Raw genomic sequence first — 20,554 nt, forward strand, 5'->3', positions numbered from 1 at the left:
AACAAGCTCATCCAGAAGCAATATGTCGAGCAAGACATATTGGGCCGAAGACAAAACTCTGGGTTTTGTCAACTACAGGGGACAAGCAGAAAGGAAATCTGAAAGGGAGACTAAAAAGGAAAAGCAGAAGGAAAACAAAGAGGTGTGGTGTCACAGAAGCCCGAAAAGGACAAGATTTCTAGGGGGGAAAAAAGACAACGGTGACTAAGAGAGTTGGAACAACCACAAAGATAAAGATTTTAAAATTTCCGTGGAATTTATCAACAAGAACTTGTTAATAACCCTGGCAGAAACAATCCCAGCAGACAGAGTAAGTCACCCCCACCTCCTATCTTGATCTCAGTCCTTCCTATCCAATATTGATCTTCCCTGTTCCTGAATGCCTCTGCCACCTAAGAGTCATGTTATTCACTTTGGCACTTAATCATACATAGTTTTTTACTATTATTTTAACATTGAGTTTGTACTCCCATATCATGAACTCAGTATATCAACAACTATGATATAAAATTCCTGTTTTCTGGACTGTAGTTTTAAGAGGAATGATTTTTTTTGTTTTTGTTTTCATTGTTTTTTGGTACTGGGGATCAAATTCGGGACCTTGCACTTGCAAGGAAGGTGGCAGAACTACTGAGGTAAATCCCCGGCCTTGGACTGTAGTTTTATACAAAGTGTAGCCCATGAATCATGCCAGACCACAATGTGTTCTGTTATCAATCCGTGATAAAGTAAGTTCAGAAATCAAAAGTAAGCTTCTAGACACTTTTATAACAATTACATAGAGTAACTTTGTTGGAACTGATTTAAAAATTTAGCCTTATATTTTGTGGTTTTTTTGGGTACCGGGGATTGAACTCGGGTCCTTGCGCTGGCGAAGCAGGCGGCAGAACCACTGAGCTAAATCCCTGGCCCCCTTATATTTTGTTTTTAAAATTTCTTTTTTTTTTTTTTTTTTTGGTAACAGGAATTGAACCCAGGGCCTCATGCATGCTAGGCAAGCACCCTGACATTGGCCCCAAAATTTCAATTCTGACTCACTCATTTTTATTGTATTTTACAAAAGTAGCAATTAATGATGGATTGAAGAGGGGAAATGGGCCTCAACTACAGACAATTTAAGAAGCACTGCCCTAAAACATCTCATAAAGTCTATGGATACAGTTAGTATCCAATCTTACAGTGCTATGAGAATGAATTTATGAATGATTTATGACAGAAAAATAAGCAGAAATAAACAGAACCCACGGGAGGAAAATAAAATCTTTGTGACCATTATACATTACAAAGCTTTGAATATGACTGAGAGACAGCGATTAACTAGGTTTGAGCCAAATAATCAAGCGATCCAAGTGTAACAAAAATGGTAGGTAGTGCTGATAAAGGAGAAAGACTTGGTGAGATGCTAATTTTGGAAACCAGTCTAAGAATCTTTTTTTTTTTTTTTTTTTAATTCAACTGCCTTCCGTCAGGCAGGGAAAGTTCTTTGTAAGAAGGCTTTGGTTGAGGCCGCTGCTGCGGGCCTTCACACAGTAGGAGTGCAGCTGTACTTAATCAGGCTGCCTGTTCATGGTCTGCTGAGGAGTGGCTCTCCAGGAACAGGGTTCTGGGGAGAAATGATCTGAGGAATGAAGTTAGTGAAAAATAAACACTGGAAAAGTGTGAAGAAATAGGAATACACTGAGCATCAAATGTTTGGAGAAAGAAGAAGACTTTTAAGACTTTTAAGTTGGCCCAACTCTAGGCTCACAACGTCTTTATCAAGTCTTTGAACGTCATCTGGGCTCTGTGCTGCTACTCACTGGTGTCATGGTGACAAGTGGGGAGGGTCCCCGTGGGCGCTTCAGCAGCTGCTGGGCATGCAGCTGGATATTGGCTCCTCCATCTGATGCCCTCCGGCCAAGGGGGCCCATTCCATTCAGTAGCTGTAGAGTGGGCGGCTGTAACAAAGACTGCTCCTGCCAGAAGGAGAGTGGTGGGACAGACTGTTGAGGTGGAGATCAGAAGGGGTGAAAACAGCAGCACTCTAATCTACTAAAATTAAAAGACTCTCTGATTGTGATGCAGACTACAGTAATAGTCCCTTTCATTCCAGCTGCTTTAAAAGTGAAATCTTCCTCTCTAAGGAAACCCTCGAGAACTGGGGAAGGTCCCTCAAATCCTTTCAAAGGAAATTCAAGTTTGTTTCTCCTGAGGCAAACCCTTTCCCACACCTGAGTACCTTGTACTCAAGCTGCCCAGTTGGCTGCAAGTTTTGCATGGGCAACAGGTTGTGCATCAAGTTCATGTTAGGGGCCACCTGAAGGAATGGAGCTTGTGGGTTGACTCCAGGAAAGCCAGGTAGGAGCTTTTGCAGATCTTCCATAACTTCCGTGCTGATAGAAAACAGGAAGACAGAGAAATGTGGTTATTCAGAAATGTTTAAATCCCAAAATGGATGACACTGCTATGTTTAGTAAAGTTTATTTTTTACCTTTCTCCTAAATTTGTATTTTTCTCTAAGATCTCAAAGCAAAGCCAAAGGTTAATGTGTGGAATTGGTCTCTCTACCATTTTACTATTTGGGTCTGGAGTCACTATTCTTCATTGACCAAACATTAAAACCCACAGCTCCAGGCCAGGAGGAAACACTGGCTCTTGGCCAGTTTGAGTTTTCAAAGCCTGGAAGTGAACAAGTTTCTGGACAGCATGAGCCAACCTCTAAGACAATGGCTGCCTGAAGTAACGACTGATTCACCAGGGAAAGAATGCAATTACTCCTTCAGTGCTGACAGGACAGATAAGTACTGGATGTACAGGGCTGTCGTGCTACAAAAGTAGGCTTTACAGCAGAGATCTTTCCACTAGCAGCTACTCAGGACTCCACTCCTTTGCAGCTGACACATTCAGTGGAGCCAGAATGTTCCCCCTATTGCCTATTGGATCAGAGGCTGAGAACAAGGAATATAAAGCCAGCAAATCAGCAGGCAAGGGAGTCATTTTGGGAAATTCACTCAGAGAAAACAGATATTTATAAGAAAACCAGCTTTGCCTCTAGTTGAACTATCAGGAAAACTCTTGTCACAACCTTCTCTTCTCTATTCTACCAAGAAAATACTGAGAGAAGAGGAAGGTTGTTTTTAATGTTAGGATTCTTTAACTGTAGAACAAAAATGGAGTAAGCTGGCCTTCAGTCTGTTTCCCCAGTGTGAAGCATTGGGGAACATCATGAAAGATAGCTTTGGGGAGACACTTTGGAGAGTTGGTGTGTTTCTGGAATCTTGTTCACTTAATTTTAATTGTCCAGATATATAAGTTACACCTTATTATTTGTCCTCTCTTCGTAGATGAATATGTGGCAAACACCATCTCTAAAAGCTGTCTAACTTAGATGAATTTTAAGGGGTACTTCAGTGTGGTTTAGATTGGAAGACCTCAATCTTTATGGGTAAAAGGACTCTCATACTTCTCACCAAGGTATTGTGATCAATTGGTATGATTCTTTGCAGTTCTTTAGTCAAATCAATTCTGACCTAAAACTTGTCGTGGTCACTTGGAACTCATCTGGTAGATAACATGAAGTAGGGAAAATGTGCCATGTGGGAATTCTCTGCATTGGTGTTGAGCAGAGCTGTCGCCCAGATACTCACCGTGGGTCAGCCACACCCACTGTGTGCCTCCTCATTGACAAATAGCGGACCAAGGCCTCAGGGGAGGGCTCTTCACCCTCATCGCTGTCCAAGTTTAATGTCCCATCCGGCTAAGGTGGAGGGAAACAATTAATAGAAATAAGAAAGAAGGAAAGAAAATGCAGCCATGGGGAGGAAAGCGGCTTGAGCTGATAACCTGCAGATGCTGCTACTTGCCTCCACAATCTGGTTCTCCGGGTTGATCAGCTGCACCTGGGGCACACTGATGCTCATAGCTGTTCCTGCCTGCTCCGCCTGGAAAGGATCAATATGTAGACACACACACACTTAAACACTTGAGGAAAATAATGGTATTTTTTTTGAAGTAGTCTGGATTGCTAAAGTCTTTGGTTCCTTTGCCCTTAGAAGCCACAATATAGAAGCATTCTTTAGAAAGAGCAATGATTTGCAATTTCTTAAAAAGAAAGAAGAAACTAACAATTGTTGCCATCCATCCTTTGTCAAAGAAAGATTCAAATCTTGGTTGGCCTCTGACAAAAGAAGAGATGACAGAGTATGGAAGAACAGGAAACTGACTTGGGGATGGTGAGCAGCAGCTAACCCTTACCCCCTGGTGTTACTTGTCCTGAACTAGGTCGCTGGAGATATTGCCCACCTGGATATTGACTGGTGCTTGAAATGCCATGGCTCGGGGCATGCTAGGAAGTGCTCCGAGACGCAGGGTTTTATGTCTCCTATGTCGATCACACAGCAGGCTGTAGATTGCACTATAGTGATCATAGGCATCTGATCTTAATGACTACCAAGAGAGAAGGGAAAAAAGTAAAAAACCCTATGAAATAGCCTGTCAATGACCAAAACCCTTTCAATAATAACATCAGAAGACCAAAGCACTTTCTTTCCTTCCCAGGCCCAGGAGGGGCAGAAGAAGAGAAAAAAGGAAGAAAGCAAAAAGACCCAAATTCTCAGGAAGAAGAAAAAAGTATAAAAGACTGGAGAGGAAGGACTTCTATATCTCACTTTGTTCTCCACTCCTTCCTAGATACCTGTAGTGTACGCTCTTTGTCTAGTCCCATGTCTTCCATGGCCAAGAGGACATCTTCATTCAGGGGATCTGTCTGTCTTTCTTCCTTCAGTTGTTGGCATTCAGCTATTAACTGTAACATGAAGTGACAAGCTGTCAATTAACCATGTCAGTATGGCGTATCCTATATAACCACCATGTTGTTCCATGCCCTTAGCTGAGTATGTTTTTGGCCATACACAAAGTCTAAGCAAGACGGCTCTGGTGATCATCTTTGAGCAGACAAGATTCCCCTGTTTCCTGAACTCCTTGGGTACCTGGGATGGTCATAGTGGTTTAAATAAAGGTATGCCACAGAAGATATTGCACTGAGCACACTAAGATGAGAGAAAGAAGACATCCTCATGGTGGTGGGTGAGCTACAGAATTTTTGGATGTACTATCTTGAAAACAAAAACAAAACACCAAAAAATTATGTTTAGGACAAATGGCAGGGAACCAGTATCACCATTCTCTAGCAAATCAGCTGGTCTTTACAGTCCTTCATTTTGTTGGTTTGTTTTTTTTGGAACCGGGGATCAAACTCAGGACCTTGGGCTTGTGAGGCAGGCACGGTGCCACTAAGCTAAATGCCCAACTCTTTACAGTCCTTCTTGCTGCTATAGTTTATAGTACACAGATTTGTTCCTACTGCCTGACTTTTCAGGTCATGGCTGGATTACAATCACAGGTAAAACGGACTGCAGTAGCTCTAAGAAGAGTTCCTCAAGGCAAGTGGGACGCAGCTCACCCTGTCAAAGTTGGGATCGGCATCCCCTAGTTTCATCCACTTGTGCCTGCAGATCTGCTCCATGGAGAGGCGCTTATTCGGGTCTAACACCAGCATGTGGCGGATCAAGTGTTCACATTCTGTAACAGACAAACAGTCTGCCCTCAGTGTCTGGTGATGGGAGGGACCAGTAGAGCTGAGGTACTAGAAGCAAGGCCACCAGGTAGATTCTCAAGCTCCATCCTTCTAATTCTGTCTCTCTTATTCCTTGGTCCTTACCTTTTCATTGCTTACTCCAGAAGAGGCTGGGCAAAGCAGTGGTGGAGAAAAGAGAATTCAAATGTGGCAGCCTGATTAATGTTTTCACTATAAGTCTGATCAAAAAAATCTAAGAATAATCCATGAGTCTCATTTATTTACAGTATGATGGTCTCACGATTAATGAAGAATAGAATGTTCTCTAAAGAGATTCACTCTTATAAGGTTCTAAAAATATTCAGTTTTCTCCTCCCATAGGTATCCTGTATTATTACTTACATATTAATGATTTTGGTTTAGGTATGTAATACATCTCTTCAAAACTCAGGTAATTTGAAAATTCTGATAGCACAAAATGTTACAAGAAGTGAAGAACAGGCATAGGCCATCTCTTTACCACACACTGGGATTTAGCTAGCCCCTTACAGACAATATTCTCAATATTTAAACATTCAGTTATGTAAAATTGAGGTGTATAACAGAGATTCAAATCAATAGGTATTTTTCTCTGGGAACTCATACTCCAGGTTATATTGTTGCAAGAACAGGTGCAAAATGAAGAAACCTATATTCTGACTTCAAAACTACCTTCTATTTCTCTTCTAAGTTTTTTTATCTGTAAATTCGAGGTACTGATGATCATGTGGAGTGGTAGTTATGATGGAGATGGTCAGTGATAGTATAGCAGTATTAACCCATTCTTCTGAGAATTTTACGATTATCTCATTTAATCCTGAAGCAATTCTAAAGGGAATATACTATCATCATTTCCATTTTAGAAACAGTAAAATTAGGCATAGAGAAGAAACTTGTCCTTAGTCACATGGTTATCAATTCAGATTTCAAACCAAGCAGTGTGATTCTCTACCTGTTGCTCTTAACCACAATGCTACACTGCCTCTGTACTGCAGAGCTGATGGAGAAGCCAACTCCCTGAACCATTAATTCAGTGTGTTTATCCAAGCCACCATCATTGTGTGCTTAGACTGCAAAAAGCCTTCTCATTGGTCTGCTTCCATTCTTACTTCTTTACAATCTATTTTCCATAGAGAAGCAAAAAGAATTTTTCTGAAACATAGCCCTGGGCCTATCGCTATACTGCTTCTAAATCTACAATCTCTTCCCATAATCCTCAGACTGACAATACAAAGTCCTGTGCCTATAGGCTCCTGCCTGGGCCCTCTGCAAGCTAGCATACTCCCACTTACTGGCCTTTACACTTGCTCCTCTAGCTGGCATGGCCCCTCCTCTGATCTTCTTATGGCTGGCTCTGTGTCATTTAGATAAGAGTTTTAACATCCCTTTCTCAAAAAGCTTTTCCCTGACCACCTACTCTAAAGCAAGTCTCCAGTTACTCTCTATTATGTCACATGAATTTTCTTCACATCAATGATTTTTTTTGTGAAATCATTTTGTTATTTACTTATTGCCTAACATCCCTCCTACAATGTAACATCTTTTTTCCTTACTGCTATACCCAACATCAAATCCCCAATCTCAAAAATGGTTCGTATAGCTAATAGGAGCTGAATAAATATCTATTGAATATATGAATATTTATTGAATATTTAATCAAACATTGCATTTGTGAAAATACTTTTTATATCATTTAATCTTTATAACAACCCTCAGATACTGTTATTAGCAACTTCATTTATAAATGAAAAAGGAACACGATTTTGAGAAGGTAATGTGCTCAACATTGAAAAGTAATGGCAACACTAGGATTTCAAAGCTATGATTTGACTACTCTGTCATGTATCTTCAGGTGGACATGCATTCCGTTTGATCTGTTTTTCCAGGGCAAACTCAGCCCTGCAATTTCTACAGAATTTGGCAAATATCATCCCATATCGCTTACTAGAAAAAATACTGAATAATTAAAGTGAATTACTCTTAGCTTTTTTTTTTTTTGGTTCCAGGATTGAACTCAGGTCCTTATGCTTGCGCAGCAGGGGCCGAAACCACTGAGCTAAATCCCCAGCCCCAAGCTTTTATTTTTTTTTTGAGACAGTGTCTCAGTACATAGTTCAGGTTGGCCTCAAATTCACTATGTAAGCCAGGCTGGCCTCGAACTCACTGCAATTCTCCTGCCTCAGTCTCCAGAGTGCTGGGATTACAGGTGTATGCCACCACGACCAGCTTTACTCTTAGCTTTTAAATGTGTTCTAACTTTACAGAAAATACAAGAAAGTCTTTACATCAAAACGATACATCAAGTATCAATTTGCTCTTGCAGTATGAAGAATATTCCAATGCAGTGTAGATCCAAAATAATGCAGTTCCTATGTCCCTTCCTGTAAAAAGAGTAAATGCCATCTACAACGTTAAGCTTTATTAAAATTATATCTCCAGAGTAACAAGGCTAGATTCCACAACTTTAAGATCTTTGATATACATATTTACTGTCTGCAATTACTTAAGAGAAGAAAGTAAATTCTTAATTTAGAAAGTCGTCAAAGCTAAAGACCTTTGTGTACGATGAAAGTTGTTATTTGTCAGCCAAGGCCTCTAGATGGCGCTCATTTGTTTTCCTTTGGCCACCACACACAATTTAGTGAGTAAAATCCTATGAACAAGACCAAAGTTCAGTTACAAGTTGCTTTAAAAGAGATTTTTTCAAGGCAATTTCCTTAAACAAACAAACCCCAAATACCTACAACACTGCCATCAGTCCTAATTAAAAGATTGTGGGGGGGGGTTACCAGGGATAGAACTCAGGACCTTGCACTTGCAAGGCAGGTGGCAGAACCACTGAGCTAAATCCCCGGCCCTAAAAGCTGTATCTAGCTCAATTTTAGGATCCTAAAACCTCTACCCAGTCATCCTTAACTATTATTTGGCCTTAGATACCCTGACAAAAATCTCAAGAAAAATTTGTACAAGAGATTATATAAAAAAAGTGTGAGCCGGGGATTTAGCTCAGTGGTTTCGCCACCTGCTGCTCAAGACCAAGGACCCGAATTCAATCCCTGGTACCAAAAAAAAAAAAAAAAATTGTGCATAATATTTTTTTGACTGTTTAAGGAGCCAAAGAAGCTTGCCATAGATTCTCTAGGTCTACAGGTCCCAGATTAAGAACTCCTAGTTAAGAGTGTCAATACCTCAAGGACAAGAGCTTTTATTTTGTCTGCCCTACATAATATCCAACTTGCAAAGAAACAGAAACCCAATGCTTTTCATCTGTTGAACAGATGGTAAAATATGACAAAATGCAGAATGCTAGAGTGCCATCATCAATTCATACTTTCTCAGTGTCATATAGCTCATGAAATTAAATTAAAATACACCATTCTACGTCAAATATGGAAAGAGGGTGAAAACGAAGGGAAGAAATGCTCCTGAACCTGATAACACAATTAATCACATGACAGTCAATTTAAAAGAGTGGAAGATGGGTCTCAGATCAAAGGGTACAAAACATCAACTTTTCCAGATGCCAAATACTCTATTTTAATGCCTAAAGTGGCTCCATCACTTGTTCCCTCCTGAAGGGCTGAGCCTCTGAAGCTGAATGAAACTGAAGTACTCTGGGCAATGCAGGAATATGCCACTCTGCCCATGTGTGCCAGAGAAGCAGCTTCCTTTCTGAGGCTGCTTTCATCTGCTCTGTGCAAGATGCCAAGTGGACTCTGCAGTGAAATCACTGTGGGCCATGAAACTCGATATGCCAACCAAATGTTAACTAGAGGATGTGCAGTGGTATGGCCCTGCCTGCTTCACTGACAGGCATTTGGACGATTTTGAGGGGAGCAAGCTTCTGTATGGGCAGGGTCCTAAAACGGGAACCGGGACTGCTAGCATGATTCTATCTAAAAAGAGAACATTTTTTCTTTTTTGTCTTTGATAACAACTTTCTCAAGGGGCTTGATGGGGAAAAACACTGATGCTGGGGGTAGAGATTAAAAAAACAACCTTAAATTCACCAGAGATAGTTTCAAATTCACCAGAAACTGCCTCCAGTTTCCAGGGCAGAGAAATAAATGAAACAAGATTTCCTAGGTGAAACTCTGAAAACATGGCACCCGAAGACACAGTAAAGGTCAATTTGTCTTGGAGAAGAGGTATAGTCAAGTAGGGCATGCTGAGTGCCCTTCAAGTATCTGAAGGAGATTCACAAAGAAGACAAAGTGGACTTGTACTATGCGGTCTGAGGGCCTGAACTTAGAATAATCAGGAAGTTACCAGTTCAATGTGGGAAAAATCTTTCTAATTATCTGCTGATTTGATGAGAGTCCTAAGGATCCGAGGAGGGGCCACTTAGGGAAACAAGAGGTGGCAGTCTAGAAGGTAAGACTATACCTGCAGCACAGCTAATTTTACTCATTTTATAGGTCAGTGTTCTGAGTAAGACTTTACTTGGAAAAGAAGTCCAGAAACAACTGCATAGGATGAACTCCTTGGTTCCCCCATCCCTAACTCCAAAAGCCACATAACTGTGACAAGGGAATGGCTTGTCCTATGAGGTAGTGAGCTTTTTGTCATCAGAAATGTTTAATCACAGGCTGACATCTGAGATGCCATTTGAAGGGCTCCTAGCCTTGGGCACGAGGAAGTCTGGGAGTCCTTCAAGGATGGGACCGTGTCTTACAGAGCTGTGTATCCCCAGTGCCTAGCAAATACCTGACCAGGAACAGGCTTTCACAAAATGACACTTGAAAGAGACACTGGAACTAGAGGACCACTACAGTCTTTTCTAACAACTTAATATCCAAAACAAAATAGGCATTTTCCATGCTTCAAGCTGAAATAACCAGAAAATTAACATTTCACTTGATATTTAGACATAGCACTCTATAGGGTCAAAAGAATGGATGATTTCCATGGGTATCTCCACCCAGCTCTTTGTTACACACAGAGGGTACTTTACTCAAAGATTTGTTTTCTCTCAGTACCCGGGATAGAACTCAGGACCTTGTGCCTGTGAGGCAGGCATGGCACCCTGAGCTAAATCCCCAACCCTTACTCAAAGATTTTTTCTGAAGCTATATAGAATAATCTGTAAATCAGATCAGCAGATTACCACCTGGGGAGAGGGCTGCATGTGGGCCTAACTCTAGCATTCAGGTAATGATAAAACAAACCAAAACAATTCTTGGCAGGTAAGTCTCCTTTGGAAACCCTGTGGATTTGACTTAAGGTATTAATGTCCCTTTAGCACTTTAGAGAGCAAAGAAAAGAAAAAAAAGAGTAAAAAACAAAACAGAGATGGAGGGAATAAAAGATTAACAGAGTAATCCATTTAAAATATTTAATTTTTTGCTCTTTATATTTTGAATTTCTCATATAAGAGAAAGCATGTAATATTTAAGCTCATGTGTCTGATTTATTTCACTTAACATGGTCTCAAGATACATTCATTTTCCTATGAATGCCTCGAGTTTGTCCTTCTTTATGGTAGAGTAGTACTTCACTGTATATAAATACCACATTTTCTTTATCCAGTCTTAGGAAGCAGGGAGAGAGTTGCAAAAGAGAAGGGGACCAAGAGATGGAGGGAGATGGGAATGAAAAAAGAACTAACATGTGTAATGTACATGTACCAACTTCCCACAAAGGATGTAACCATTATGTAGTACTATAAACATGTACCAATAAAAATTAAAATTCAATAAAAAATAAAAATATTATTTAATAACAATTACTAAAGTTTATTAAGCACACAATATGCAGTGATAAACTCTTTAAATTTAAGCACTCAATTCACATACTAATTCCTATTGCTATTATTTCCATTTTATAGGTAAAGAAATTAAAAGTCAGTGAAGAAACTTGACCAGGTAAAGTTGGGCATAATGGTGCATGCCTATAATCCCAGCACTAGGGAGGCTGGGAATTACACAGGAATCACAGGACATCTGCTGTGAGTTTGAGGCCAGGATAGGTTACACAGTGAGTTCAAGGCCAGCCTAGAATATATAGTGAAACCCGGTCTCAAAAAAAAAAAAAAAAATAGAAACTTGACCAGATAAATTCTTGTCAGTCTTACTCCAAAGAGTTCTTAATCTAAATAATCATCTAATCTGTCTTAATCTTAATCTAATCTGCCACGCTCACAGAGTCACCCATAAACTGAGTACCAAATGGGCTAGGTAAGCCCTTGGTGGAATGCTGGAAAGGAGCTGGGAAAATACGTTGGGGAGAGGCATGGAGATTATAACAGGCTGGGTGAAATGAGAGGGCAAGGACATAAAGAATATCTGAAGGGAGGAGGGTTAACCTACTAATTATTTTATTAGTGAGGATTAACACAGTGCAGAAAAGCAAACTTAGTTCGCATACTCCCAGTTATTGCAAGGCAATGAAGACTATGATGGAAAAAAAAAATAGACTATGATGGAGAGTTATAAATAATAGGCACACCCAATCAAGCATAGGCAGAAATTTAGGGAAGTGGACCATCAGAATCTTCAGGTTGATTCTATGATGGAAGAAAAGCCAACAATCCTTAAGTTCTTCATGTGATCCCAAAGTACAGACATGGCAAAGCAATCATTTTCAGCTCTGTGGTAGAGGACTGGTCTGAAAGAAACTGAGTCATAGATTCTTTCTGGCCACATAAAGCTACTTTGATCTAGTGGAAACACCAGACATCTGTGTGCCAGAAGGCAAGAGAAGAATGCAAGAAAGAAATGATTAGCCAGGAAATTAGGCTTCCTATGCATGTTTAGAAAAAGGTATATGGGCTAGTTTCTCATACGACCTTTCCAATCATAGTAGATGTGTTCAAAGGTAATTCCAAGTAGCACAAGAGTTCTTTATTCTCGATAATTTTAGCACACTTCTTAAGGATGCTTACTTCTTAGTAATGAATTGCTTCTAGAGCAATTCAAATTTCAAAGAGGGCTCTATTTTTCTAAATTGCAAAATCCAAAAAGGAACAGAATTCATTGGCTATTAACTAACACATCTGTTTCAATGGAAAATGAGAAATTTTATAAAAACAAAATCTTAATTTAAATGGCATTCAACTCTTAAGCATTTGAGAACAAGGAAACTAGGCGATATAGTGCCTGCTTGTGTTATTCTTTCGCTTTGTCCAGCTCAGGTACAGGTATAGGGAAGAAGTGATACTATTACACACTACTGATGACAGGCCTACAAAGACAGTCTCAGGATGGAGCCCCGAAGCTTTGCCAAGAGTCCATCCCCTTATTTCACATGCTCTGGCCTTAGAAATGTTTGTGACTCAGAGCCTCCTTAACACTGCTTACCTTTTCCAAAAAGAAAACCCACAGACAAAATGCAATGGCTTTGGCTCTTCTTCATGAAAAGAAAACAAGGTATATCAAAATGTCCAATTCTTTCACAATCATGGGTAGAAAAGTGTGAGAAATCATTTAAATTACTTTTATATTTACAGTTTTTAAATTTAAAAAGTCCCCCCTCCCAGATACCTTCTTTTGGCAAGAAGTTGGCTAGAGTTAAGAATCCTCACTTCGCTTGTGTACTGAGCCCTAGAATTATTAATATGCCCAGGGAAACTGTTTTTATCAACTGCCAACTATGGTGAAAATATCTTACATAGTCACTATTTCTAAAATCTAAGAAAAGTAGACAAATGGTCTTTAAATAAGACGTCTGTATGTACAAATAACACACACTGAATGTGCCAACCTGTAAATGTATTTAGATTGCATAAATGTTACATATAATCATAAAAATACAGGGGAGCTCCTCTACCACAGTTGGTTAGCATGTAGTACTTACAAGAAATATAGGGGTTTGGTTTTTTTGCAGTCAAATTGTTACATTTGATATTTCCATGACAACAATGCCATAAAAAATACATAAATTTTAAAAACAATAGTGTTGTGAGAATTTGAATACCTTTACTTTATAAATTAAATTTCCATACACTATAGCCATAACTGAAATACATAAGTATTTCCCAATCCAAAGTTCAAGAACTAGTTAAACTAATAGTAATAAATGCCACAGTTTACATAACCAAATAAAACACACAATTTTGGAATTAACTCTAATGGGACTTAATCTGAATCAACATTGGTTGTACTAAATTTTGACTTATAATAAATAAGTACTGAGACTAGCTCCTCTAACACAACAGCACCAAGGAAATATACTGTTTAAAAACCATTTGCTTTCAGTTCTTGTAGGAAAGAAACACAGAAGTCCCATACAACCAGAATACTTCAGTAAAATTTCTAAAAGAATATGCCAACGACAGCAAGGGATCAAACCAGAAAAAGCACAGAGTTCTCTGGGTTTTTTTAAAAGTAAAAAATCTTTACTCCTTTGTGTTTTCTTTTTGTTTCAATTCAATAAGCCGTGAGAAGTAGCACTTAGAATACATTAGGAGAGCTCGAGTTAAATGTAAATCTCAACACCACTGGTTTCTGTAGGTGTAATCAGAATATCCTGGAATAGAAATAAAGTTCCAAGAAAGAAAAGAAAAGAAGAGAAAGAGAAAGGGGGGGAGGAAGGGAGGGAGGGAGAGAGGGAGAAAGAGAGAGAAGGAAGGAAGGCAGGAAGGCAGGCAGGCAGGCAGGAAGGAAGGAAGGAAAGGAAGGAAGGAAGGAAGGAAAGGAAGGAAGGAAAGGAAAGAAAGGAAAGGAAGGAAGAAAGAAAAAGGGGAAAAGAGGAGAGGGAAGGAAGGAAGAGAAAGAGAAGAAAAGAAATAAAACTTCTAAAAAAAAAAGGGAAAAGAAATAAAGCTTCTATTAAAGTACCAATAAACTGAAGTTGAGAAGCTTCTTTCAACCTAATAGTCTACCAATGTGAGACAGAATACAAAGAAAAAAATATTTGGTCTATGTATCTCTGTTCATTAGAAAAATAACACCAATTTCTTGAATTTCCTTCTTCTTATTCTTTTTTCTTTTTCTTGGTGGTAATGGGGATAAAACACAGAGCCTTGCACATGCTAGGCAAGCGTTATACAACCGAGCTATATCCCAGACAACCATTTTTAAATTTCACTTTGAGTCTGGGTCTTGCTGAGTTGTCTAGGCTGGCATTGAACCTGTGATCCTCATGTTTTAGCCTCCCAAGAATCTGAGATTATAGGTGTGCATCACAACTGTCAGCCACTTTTCTCTGTTTCTCTATACAGAGTTACCATAAGCCATGAGGCAGTTTGCATGAAAAGACTAATGATAAATAAGGCAGTACCAACACTTACCCCTGGTTTTCTACAATGTTAGGTAAAATCATGGGGATGGTCTGAGGAAGCCTGCTTGACTCTGATGTAGGTCTAGCCTCTTTTGTGATATCCTCTGTGCTTTCTGCATTCTATAACACAAAAGCATGACAGATTTTCTCCCTAGTGGTGAATAATTCAGAATGTATGTGAGAACTGCTTTGGAGACTCTGAGCCCTTTCCTGTACGGGGGCTGGTGGGTGAGCTACATTCATTCCCTGTCCTGGTCTCTCTAAACAAAGTGCTTTTAAGCCAAGCAAGATGCTGTGTGGTTCTTGATGAGCAAGCCTATCAAGGCAGACTTGTTTGCTACGTAAGTAGAAGCTTTTTGGCAGTAGCTGCAGGGTATGTACTCCATCAGAGGCATTATGTAAGCCTGAGTCTTGCATTCCCAGTGATAAAATGCTTGTGCGGTATTACAACTAATTAAGTCACAATGAAGTCTAATCAATTAGGACTCAAAAATATTGTCCACAAGAGATCTCTATGCACTTGCCATCACTGCAGTTTTTTCACTGTAAATTAATTTTCCTTCAGTTAAATAAAGGATCTTACTATGTTTGCTAGCAGGTGGTACAGCAGAAGAATAAGGCAAACTAGGCTTTAAGAAGTAGGCTGCTGATGGGGTTTTTAAAATATTGTTACAGAATTAATCTGGTACTCAAAAATTTTAAGTTACTTCCATCATTGGCTTCCATCAGTGGCAGAAGTCAGAAAATGCATCAGCTGACATATGTGCCCAGGCCAGGGCTCATCTTTTGTAACAGGAAAATAGCAAGTTTCATCCTACAATCCTTCTCTAATTTAGGCTGGGGTTTTACCTAAAGGACACTCTCTGGGATACCTGGGGAAGTTTAACCCAAAAATATTGATTGGGACCAAACATCTTTCACCCAAGACACAGAAAGAGAATTGTACAGTAGATCAAAACACCTTTTAAAAACTAGAAGTCACTTTACCTCATCTACATAGTAACCCAAATAACACACACATATACACTCACACAAACTGGTTTGCTGAATAAAAATTTTAGACCATCAGTGAATTATTTATTATTTTAGTAACACAAGAATGTCATAAAAGAATTAACAGTAAAGTGGTGATGTACTTTTTCATTCAAAAAATATTTACTGAAAATTTATATCCTACCAGATGTTAAGTTTTATGGAAGATGCTGCTATGCAAAACATTGTACTCTTAGCAAGGGGCTTACATTCTGGAGGAGGTGAGAGGAGAAAGACATGTATATAATTATAAAGCTAGGTGGTATAAAATCAATTCAAAAAATAAATAAATAAAATCAATTCAGCCTGGAATAAATCTTTTAAACTTATACCACTGCTACTCTAAGTTGAAAGAATATGTTTTTGGTATATCTCAGGATGCCTATGAAGGGAAGGCATAGACCTGGCATAGAAAGATCCATCCACTAATTGTAAGGACACAAACTCCACAAATTACTGAGAATAAAGAGAAGCTTAAAATTCTTGTAACTGTATCCATTTGTAGAACATGGCCTCCTACACAGCTGGAGATACTCTGGAATTCAATTTGGCTAGGAGGAGCTAGATGATTGGTTCTTTTCTTCTTGTCTCTGAAATACTAATTTAGAAAACTATACCAGCTCTGCTGGAGTTTGTAGATCCTTTTAGCAGAAGAGTGGTTAAACTCAACTCAAGTCTATGATAACAGCTTAAGAAAAGAAAGGATTATAAGGACTTCCCTCACCACTCTGTCTAGTGTAGAACAGTGACAGCAGACCTGACACTCTCACCTCCACAGGAAGAAATTACTCTAGATGTGGTGAGGTTTAACTGTGCCCAGAAACAGGAGCTAAAGCAGAAAGAGAAGTCAGGGGCAGAGTTTAGGCTTTGTTTACATGAACCTGAAACTTCACAGCACTGAAAGATTATCTAAACTGAAAAAAGAATGAACCTTATGGTTTTGTTTTCTCCTATGCGCATCCTTTTGATGGTATCCTCTGATGGGCCTTGGGATTCAGACCTATGAGGTCAGGCAATGCCAAATACATGTTTGTTCCTAAGGGCAGGAGAGATCACACTGGTAAATGGCAACTGTCAACTGGTTTACTATATTGGGTTGTTTCTCATTTTCTATACTTAATCTTACAAAAATGTTTATTCTAACTTAGGGCATTATTTGTCTGGGATTAAACAGTGTATATTTAAGATAATCATGCTGGCTTTCTCTGAGTCTTTAAGCTTTCATGCTAACCTATACTATATTATAAATGTTAGGTCTTTTGAAGCACTTAACACTATACAGTTTATTTCTAAGCACTAATAGACAATGTGACTGTCAGCATGGTTTCCAGGATTCAATCTCTGAAGCCAACCCTGGTAAGGCTTGAACAAGAATCTTTTGCCATGGCATACCAGAGAGGGGGTGGAGGGTAGAGAAGATCCAAATTGCTCACAGGAAGTACTGTGAACACTGGAAAAGCAGAGGAAGTGGCTTATTTAGCTTGTCTTTTTCTGCAACAGTGTGGTGTAGCAGAAGAAACACTGAATTTGAGTACTAAGTTACTTATTACCTGAGCAGATTTAGGCAAGTCAACTAATTTCCTTAAACTTCAGCTTCCTAAGCTTCATCAGCAAAATGATAAAATAATATATGCTGTTATCAATTCCAGAGTATGGTTATGTAGCTCAAATTAGATCAAGTATAAGAAAATAGTCTGTAAACTCTAAAACCCTAAGTAAATGGTTTAAGCTGGAAAATGATATGATCAGATTTGTGTGTGGTATGTTTTATTTCTTTTTATATTTGCATCCTGGAAAGATTACTCATGCAGTGATGTGGAGAATGGTCTAGAGGGGACAACTCTGGAGTCAGGAATCCATACAGCTAAAATATTGTTCAGGGGAGAGCATGCTAATATGGTTTATGGAAGTAGCTAAGAAATGGAGGGCTGAATCTACAGTATGTGATGGTAGAAGAATGAAGGAAGGCTTGTTGTTTCTGCCTTGGTCAGATGGGTATGCCATTCACTGTTTGGAAGATGTTCATTAACAGGTGAAAGAATAACTGTGGTACATTCAGACAATGGAATATTATTTAGCAATAATAGGAAATGAACTATAAAGACACAGATGAAAATATATATATCACTAAGTGCAAGAAGCCAAATCTGAAACAGCTACATACTGTGTATTTCCAACCACATATTTTGGAAAAGGTAAAACTTATGGAGACAGCAAAGGGATAAGTGATTCTTGGGAAGTGTGATGAATAGGTGTGTAGCACAGAGAATTTTAGGGGCAGTTCAACTACTCTGAATGATATTACAATGATAGAAACATGTCATTGTGCATTTGTCAAAATTCATGAAATGTACAACACACACAGTGACCCCTAAGGTAAATGGTGATTTTGGGGTGATAATGCTGGGTCAATTCAGGCTCATGGCCTGTAACAGATTTACCACTCTAGTGGAGGCTATTGACAGGAAGGGAAGCTTGGGGACAGACCAAAGGGAACATGGAAACTCTGTACCTTCTGCTCAATTTTGCTGTGAATTTGCAACTGCTCAGAAGTATAAAATCTATTCTAAAAGGTAAGGAATGGTAAAGTACTAAATACTTCTGGGCAACCATTAAGATGAAACAAGATACACAGTTGGTTAATGACAAGGTCACTAGTTACCCCGACCACAGCAATGTACTGAGCCACTTTCTGCTTCATTCTATAGTAAAATCAGAAAGGGTTGGGACTACTTTCTTACTTCATTTTCTTTCCATCCTTTTCTGTTGTATCCACACTCTTTAGGCTTTTACATGCCACTCCACTACAACCACACTAGAAGACCAGCAATGATCTCCACATTTCTAAAAACAACATTCAGTTCTCAGTCTTCTTCCTTGACTTAGCAGCATTCCCCACAGCCCTCATGCCCTCTTCCATGGAACATTTTCTTCATCTGTTTAAGACAAAAGGCCTTCTGGCTTTCCTCACTAGCCATTCTTACAATCCCTCTTCACCTTCCTTATTTTTAAATATTGGTATGTTCCGGACCTTAATCCTTGGACCTCTTCCCTTCTCTTTAATTACTAAAAAATAATCTCATAGTATGAAATATACTTACCTCTACACTGATGATTCCCAAATATATTTGCCCAGAACTCTCTCCTAAACTCAACTAGTAGACAATATCTCAAATGTAGATGTCTAATGGGCCTCTGAAACTTCACAAGTCTTGGCTGAGTGTGGTGGCACATGTCTATAATCCTAACACTTGGGAAGCTGAGGGAGGAGGACTGCTGTGAGTTGGAGGCCAGCCTGGGCTACATAACAAGTTCAAGACCAGCCTCAACTACATAGTGAGACCTTGTCTCACAAAACAAAACAAAGCAAAAACAAGATCCAAACAAGCAAAAAAAACAACAAAAAATCTTCACATCTCCAAAACACCCCTCCAAAATATAAGTATTCTTTCCTAGTTATCCCATTTGAGTTAGGAGTAAATCCATCCTGATTGCTCAGGTCAAAGCCCCTGGAGTTACTTTTCTTTTTGAGAGGGGGGACTCACTATGTAGTGCAGGCTGACCTTTAAGTCATTATGTAGCCTAGGCTGTTTGAACTCATGGAAATCCTCCTGCCTCAGTCCCCCAAGTGCTTGTAGCACCACCACGCCAAGCTGAAGTTACCTTTAACTACTCTCTTTCTCTTGCTTCAAGTCTACAACTAAATGTTGTTGGAGCCAGACTACCTGGGTTTAAATTTCAGTTCAGCCACTTAGTGGCAACATAATCTTGGGGAAATTGTACCTTTCCTGGCTTCAGTATTACTACCTGTGAAACTGGGATGACAACAGTTATGCATCTCACAGGATTGTTATAATAAATAAGTTAATGTTTACAGGAAGCTTTGAACAGTGTCTGTCATGCCGTGTATAGTATCCTTTTAATCTCCCCACTTCCTACTATCTCAGCCTTTCCATTCCAGAGTCTGGAAACTAGCTATCCACAGCTCTCATCTGGATTACGCTAAATTTCTGACTAACTGCTCTCTTTCTATTTGCCTTTGTACTTTTTGATCCTGGCAACACGGCAGCCACAGTGATCTAAGAAAGTCACTGTTATGGGTATAGCACAGTGGAAGAACATTTGTTGAACATGTTCTAGGCTCTGAGTTTTCTCTCCAGCACTGGCTAAACAAACAAATAAACAAACTAAAAGGTCGCTGTAATTTTTTTCAACATTTTTGTGGGCTTGAAAATTTTCATGAAGAAATTTGGGAAAAAACAAAAGTCAGATTACATCACTCCTCTGTCAAAACCTTTGCATTTCACACAGAGTAAAAACTATAGTCTTTATACTGACTAGGTAGGTCCTAAAAACAATCCCCCTTCCACCTTCCTAACTTCATGTCAGTTCGCAATGCCATCCCCTCCTTTGGAGCACACAGGCCTCCTTCCTGTCCCTGGAACCCACAAGCATGTTCCCTCCTGGGGCTCCTGCCCCTTTGGGCTCCTCTGCAGACTGCACTGACCAAGCCTTCACATCCTCCAGTCTTCCCCACACATCACTGTCCTGGACACACCTTTTCCAGGGACTCCCACTTATCATCCTAATCCCCTCTCTATTTTATCGTCACAGAACTCATCACTATCTGATATACTAAGTCATCTATTCTAAGACACTTAAATCTAATCCATGTTTCACCTACTTATTCTAAAATGCAATTCCAATGTG

At 39.4% G+C, this 20,554-nt stretch overlaps 1 protein-coding gene across 9 annotated transcripts in view; it reads right to left on the minus strand.

Moving 5' to 3' along the window:
• The window catches only part of Sik3 (SIK family kinase 3), a 266,673-nt gene that overhangs the window by 24,285 nt on the left and 221,834 nt on the right, over window positions 1-20,554 (minus strand). For 6 of the 9 annotated variants that reach the window (XM_021237699.2, XM_021237698.2, XM_021237695.2 and 3 more), the window contains 7 exons: window positions 5,441-5,559; window positions 4,673-4,783; window positions 4,282-4,425; window positions 3,843-3,920; window positions 3,627-3,736; window positions 2,219-2,372; window positions 1,800-1,955 (listed from right to left, as the gene is read on the minus strand). In XM_021237699.2, coding sequence (XP_021093358.1) covers window positions 1,800-1,955; window positions 2,219-2,372; window positions 3,627-3,736; window positions 3,843-3,920; window positions 4,282-4,425; window positions 4,673-4,783; window positions 5,441-5,559 — 872 coding nt within the window. The remainder of the gene's footprint in view (window positions 1-1,799; window positions 1,956-2,218; window positions 2,373-3,626; window positions 3,737-3,842; window positions 3,921-4,281; window positions 4,426-4,672; window positions 4,784-5,440; window positions 5,560-20,554) is intronic. The other 3 variants (XM_021237700.2, XM_087212228.1, XM_087212227.1) reach the window with 1 other exon arrangement.

Source organism: Heterocephalus glaber, unplaced genomic scaffold (assembly GCF_053883595.1).
Source record: "Heterocephalus glaber isolate CG9 unplaced genomic scaffold, H.glaber_assembly_v1.0 deba00001429, whole genome shotgun sequence".
NCBI classification, from domain to species: Eukaryota; Metazoa; Chordata; class Mammalia; order Rodentia; family Bathyergidae; genus Heterocephalus; species Heterocephalus glaber.